The following is a 6,486-nucleotide window of genomic DNA, read 5'->3' on the forward strand; positions in this document are numbered from 1 at the left end:
ATGAGTTATTAACTCATTTTGAAGCTTAGGGAAGTGTTAAAAACAATCCTACAACTCACAGCTCTCCCAAAACGGATTTACACCCCAAAGGTTTCTCAAACCCCACTTAAACCCATATTTTCTAACTCAATCGAAATGTGTAAATGGGGGCTTGAATTGAAGCTTGAGAGGTGATGATTGTAGTTCTTACCTTAGAATTCTCAAATGAGGGTTAGGATTCTTAAAGCATGGACCTTTGTTTGATTTCTTAGAGAGGGAAAAATATGGAGAAGTGGGGAAGAAACGACAAACAAATGGGTGAAAAAGAAATGAAGGGGTGCCAGACGTGAGATCATATTTCATAAATGGTTTTTAGCTTTGATTCAAATAAATGGGCTACTTACCCACCTAGTCCCTCCTAATTTGGTACACTATCAAAAACACCCTTTTTAATACTTGTTGGGCTCATGTCAATCCCCATATCAAATGCTACTTGGGTCGAACTCTTCATGGGCTAAGGGGATTTATCCCAATGTCCAAATCAAATATACCCGAAACTCCTAACCTGGAATTCGGGGTGTTGCACCACATGTATCAATTCTATGGAGCTCGTCCATCTCAAATATTTGTATAGGAATCGGCTGATGGGACGTAAATTGGCGCAACACTCTATCTCTGACATGCATCTCAAGAATCACAAAATGAAACAAAGGCGTTACGACACACCACAACTTTGAATCTTAAAAAAATCCGGGTGACAGTAACCTGTAGATCTCTGACTCACAATAAGTATCCAACAAAACTGTAAATATTAATTACATTACAAAAATTAGTATACATTATAAATAAATAAAAATTAAAATATTTACTAAAATAATATTTACCGTGTGTCAATTGATGATATCGATCCTCATTTGTATATCAAATTTTGTTGCACCCGATAACTTTGTCTTAATAATTTTATGTCTTCATCCAAATAATATAACATAATAAAAATTTAAAAATAAGCATAAAAAATAAATTTAAAAATTTATTAAAAAATAAATTTAAAAAATTACTTTTCAGACAAAGGAAACTCAACGGGGACTGATGTAATTGGCGCCAGAAAAAGGAACTGATACTATGCTCAAGACTATAGCAAAACTAGGCAACCTGCTACATCGGCTTTTTGACCCCTTTCAATGATTGTAGCCTTGCAAATTTCTCGGAATAAAAATGCTAAAATAACTGAACCCCAACTAGTGTTACGACACTCAGTGAATTTATTCAATATCGGAAGATACTGGGTGTGTGCCTAATTCTAAAATTTATAAGGCAACGATATCCCTCCAATCAATCGGAGAAGATATGATCGGATAACAAATTTGACCTCATCCTCGGTAGAGTCTTTATTCACTTGAAATTCAGACTCTAACCAAGTCATCCATATCCGCATCACATCTAAGACATCTGGTGGTGGCCTCTTTCCCAAAACTTGCTCAACAATATTGAATCGGTTGTAAGTGTTGTGCCTCATGAGTGTTGCACGATTTTTTAGAACACAGAGTTGGTAAGCGACATCTTTCAGCGTATTCGTTACTTCACCACTCAAAAAATGAAAAATATGCATTTTGGGCCTTTAACATTCAATCAACGCCGAAATTAATGCAAGGTTCACCTTAAAACCATGAAGAAATGTGGTTAGATACAAGCAGAATATTGTAGATATATAAATAATATGCTCATGTGGATCTTTGTCATTCCTCGCTAACGAATGTCTCATTCTTCTTCCTACAATATCAATTTCAACCAATTAATCAAATTTTCAAAAAAAAAAAAATTAATAATTTGAAATATTAAAAATATAAGAATTTTTTTTTGTTCGAAAGAGTTCAAGCAAGAAATATGGACATCATCAACGCGTAACATTTCATCTCATGTAGACAGTTTAACAAGAATTCTTCAAAAAACAAAAATATTTTCATAAGAGTAATTTTTTCTTCTTAACAATAAATAATAAAACCCTAAACTCCAAACCCTTATTTATAACACTAAACCCAACGACTATAAACAACTAGAAATTTTAAAAAAATCCCACAGAACTCGTCACTTCGACGTAACGAGTTCCAAAGTGACCATTGCTTTTGGCCGTTGCTTTTGATCGTTACCCAATAACTATAAAAGATTAGTTAATTTTGAATTCCTAAATAAATCTTCATGTCGATGTGATAAGTTTTGATATTTTTTTAAAATTTTATAAATTAATTTTTTAAAATTAAAAATTTATATTTTAAACGAACTTATCACGTCGACGTGACAAGTTCACAAAAATATATTAAAATATTGAATTCTACGGGTCTCACTCACCTGGGCCCATTTAAATATATTATTTGGACAAACTCGTTACGTCGATAGGACAAATTTACCCCATCATTTTTCATAAATAGCAAAATAAAATTTTGGTCGGCTTAGTGGGCCAATTAATTATACCGCCTAGCCTAATAGACCAGTTTTGCCCATGATATTATCCTCGCAATAATTCCATAGTGGATAGATTAGATATAACTGTGATCCGTAGAATAGACGATCCTCGATGATATACTATGTCTTGAAAGCATTATGTAGGGACAATCAAGTGGGATGGCGATATAATTAGGTGATATGAGATAAGATGTTTCTAAAATAGCCATGGAGACGGACGCCATGTTGAAAACGTATTGTCGATTAGGGTATTCCAACGTACATTAGTGTAATATCTGATAAATTTGTTTAGTTTTTTTTAAAGAGAAGTATTACGATTTTAGGTCTTCGCCATCTTTTTATCTTGTGCTAGTAAATAAAGTTATCATGGTGTATTCGACCTACTCCTAAGTTCACGTAGAGTTTAGGTGTGCGAATATTGTGACCAAATTGATAATACAATCTCTCTCTAAGAAAAATATCTAGGGACGTTTCAAGACTTGTGGGTTTCGTATTGTACTCTTGAACTCTTTTGTTAGGTCTCGTGAGATCTTTCATACAAGAGTTTTTTATTATTATTATTAGAATCATATTGTGACGCGTGTAGATGATCGTGAAATCGATTAGATTACTATACAAACGTCCCTGGTTAAATAATGTATGAGTTTATGATTTGGTTAATTTTGACATATCATTAAGGGTAAAATTAGTTTGTTTGAGAAATACCTCTTTCAACTATTGCACAACATACAATCGAGCTGATACATTATGTCCGTTAAACTATGAACCATACATTATGGGATTGGGCAATGCGTAGGGATGGATCCAACTCGGCTTGTTGGCCAGAAATGGAGAATACCTGCTTGGTTTGAAGGTAATGTCTTTTTACTCTTTGCTTCATAAGTTTTGCACCTTTTTTTCATTTTAAAATGTGTAACCCCCTGAGGTGCATTTCAATGAACTCCCCACCTCCGTTGGTTCAACAAACAGCTTAAGGAGGGAGGGGGAAAGAGATTTGCAGAGAGAAAGGAGACAAATTGAGGAAGATTTTAGGTAAACAAAGTTGGCTAAATTTCACAAACACGTAGCTTAACATAAAGAAGCAAATCAGTTCCCATTATTCAAATAAAGCAGCAATGAAAAAACAACACACCACAAACCAAGACAGTTAATATAGCCATCAGCAGAATTCAGATAATGTAAACTGAAAACACTGGTCTCAGTTAGACAGATCATCCTGTGTCTTCCTGAACAGCTTGTGCTCGATATGCTGAGCAAAGGTACGAGGAGGGAACAATGGAGGCTCCGTCTCGGACAGTGTCTCCGGGAGTGGCTTGAGGATGATCTTATCCTTTGGCGGTTCACAGAAAACTGCCCATGAGATCCTAACCTTCTCCTTATTTACCAGACCCCTATGGAGAATGCTCTTGAACTTGCCGTTGCTGAGGATCTCGATGGTGTCTCCAATGTGCACGATGATGGAGTTTGGAACACATTTAGCAGTCACCCAATTGCCTTGGTAAAACAGTTGCAGGCCAGGAACCATGTTGTGGAGGATGAAAGTGAGTGCACTTACATCCGTGTGAGCTTCGACACCGAGAGCGAGTTCCGGTTGAGGGCATTTGGGGTAGTAATTGATCTTCATTTGAAGAAGAAGCTCTTCCAACCCACCAACTTCCTTCTCTAACCTTCCTTCTTCCAATCCCAAGCAGAGTGATAGTGCCGAAAGAATTTTGCTGGCTAGCCCTCTCAGTTGCCTTGCATACTCACTCGTAACTTCACTGCGTTTTGTATTAACTAATTAACATCAATAATGAATCGTTGTTCAATTTTCCTAGGTAAACAAAGTTACACTTATGAATCCATTGAGCAGATTCAGGGGTAGAAGGAAGCGTTATTCTCCCTAGAGGTCCGGTCCGGATTCGAATATCCGAGTTACTAATAAAAAGAAGCTAAACTTACGTGTAGTCGTTTGGGGTTTTAGGCCAGATGGACAAGTCTCTTTTGTCCTCAGGAAAAACAAGATGGAAAAAGTAATCTTCCCATTCAAGCTGCCCACTAGCATTGTTAGCAAGCTTGCTGCCGTAGCCCTGAATCTTCCCTGAACCCTGGTCGTTGGCATACTTCTCTTTCTCCTCGATGGGAAGTTCGAAGAATTTCTGCCCAGCTTTCCTGACACGATCCATGAGGTCATCGGAGATTCCATGGTTGACGAGGTGCATCACTCCCCACTCCGTCGCAGCTTTCTTCAACTCAAGCCGACATCTCTCGTGCGCCTCCTTGTCGTCTGAATCGATCTCCTTTAAATCGATGGTGGGAACCTGAGGCCCTTCCTCTTTTTTCTCTTCTTCAAATACGTTACCTACAAGGACATACTCAAGATGTTATGTTAAAATACGTTACCTACCAGGAAATATGTTAGGAATTCAACTTCTAAAATACAAAAAATATATATATATCTAAAATATAATACACTTAGAAATTTTCAGAAGTTACGATCTCAACTACTCTTCTCGATTCATCCCTGATTACCTATGCTTGCAAGCTCTTCCTGAGGTCTAATATACTCCTTTGGGATTGATTGAATCCCGCTGCTTGCCAAGCTCTCGACTCTGGGTGCGACTGAAGTCCCCATTTCCAGATGTCCAAACTCAATACTTCTGGAAAAAAGTTGTGTTGTGTATTGCAGATTATATCAGAATTACACTGTAGAGCAGGGCTTTTTATAGGGCTTCCGTGGAAGAAATATGCTAGAGCTAAATATGAATAAAAAAATGCGAAATGAAGCAAGGAGTTGGTGGGTAGACTGAAACCATTTTTGCAGGAAGTTGTGCACGTGAGTGAGTGAGTAGCCATGGTCAAACTGAGTTGACTGGAAGATAGGAGATTAGGCTTAATGAATTAACACATACGTGTAAAATTCATTTAAAGTTCATCTATTTTTTTATAACCATAGGTATCCGAACTATTAATCGACTAATCTGGATCGGGTAAACAAGGACATTCCTCTCAACCCAATTTACTTCATTCGTAATCATTAAGATTCAAACCCCTAACCTTGCATCTAATATTTTATCCTGCCAGACCTTAGCACCTTGCTTAAAGTTCAGCTATTAACATATTAATATTTATATATATAATAATATAACTATAAATTGTACCAATAAAATGAACTGTCACCTTAGCTGTTCATTCTTCTTTTTTCAAGGAAATAGAAAGCTTTTCCTTCAGAGAGGAAAACGAAGGGAAAAAAACAGAGTATGTGATTGCCAAACTTTCAACTACCAAGGCAGGAGCTGCACGTTTCATCTAACCATCTTTGGTTATTTTCAAATCTTTATATTAAATAATAATACGCATTTAAATACGCCCTATTTTTCCATACACGTTCGTTAAATATTAAGACTTCAAATCTTTATATTAAATAATAATACGCATTTAAATATATTTTTATCAAACATTTAAATATATTTAAATTCACATTCTCTTTAATATTATTATAATAATAATCATATTAGTGTTATATTGATTTCAAAACTAATTACTTACCATAGAGTATTAGCTCAATTAAAATCTCACACGATCTAAGTTTAAATATATATTTAGCTATAATTAGCTTGAATTTATAAGTTTAAAAAAAATCTTAGTGTTGATTTGATTTTAAAAAATATAGGTTATTTTTATTTTTATTTTTCTCGAAAATAAAAAATGTTGAAGAAAATGTGTTTGGTTGTAAAATTAGAAAATGATTTTCACGAAATAAAAACAAAAATAAGTAAAAATATGAAAACATAAAAATGATAGTGTTTTCATTAAAATTATTTTAAAAATTTGAAATATAGAAAAATATGAAATATAGATTTTTAACTTAACTACGTGGTTTCAAATCCTTCTAACAACAATTTATTGATTTAATAGTATCTAAAACCCTCAAACTTTTATAAGAAAAATCAATATCATCCCTACACTTTTTTTACACTTAATGTAGTCCTTAAATATTTTTTAATAAATTAATTTTATAATATTTTTATATTTAAGATATTAAATATCTTAATAATTGTTTATATT

The 6,486-nt window shown here is 34.5% G+C and overlaps 1 protein-coding gene across 1 annotated transcript; it reads right to left on the reverse strand.

The window, feature by feature from the left end:
* Positions 1-3,507: 3,507 nt before the first annotated feature.
* Positions 3,508-5,124, reverse strand: LOC120214326 (leucoanthocyanidin dioxygenase-like). Its single transcript, XM_039212246.1, has 3 exons — positions 4,951-5,124; positions 4,381-4,780; positions 3,508-4,199 (listed from the first exon to the last, which is right to left on the reverse strand). The coding sequence occupies exons 1-3, from the start codon at positions 5,051-5,053 to the stop codon at positions 3,638-3,640; spliced, it is 1,065 nt and encodes a 354-aa protein (XP_039068177.1). The 5' UTR covers positions 5,054-5,124; the 3' UTR covers positions 3,508-3,637.
* Between the last annotated feature and the right edge of the window lie 1,362 nt (positions 5,125-6,486).

This window comes from Hibiscus syriacus, unplaced genomic scaffold, assembly GCF_006381635.1.
Source record: "Hibiscus syriacus cultivar Baekdansim isolate YM2019G1 unplaced genomic scaffold, ASM638163v2 tig00110057_pilon, whole genome shotgun sequence".
NCBI lineage: Eukaryota > Viridiplantae > Streptophyta > Magnoliopsida > Malvales > Malvaceae > Hibiscus > Hibiscus syriacus.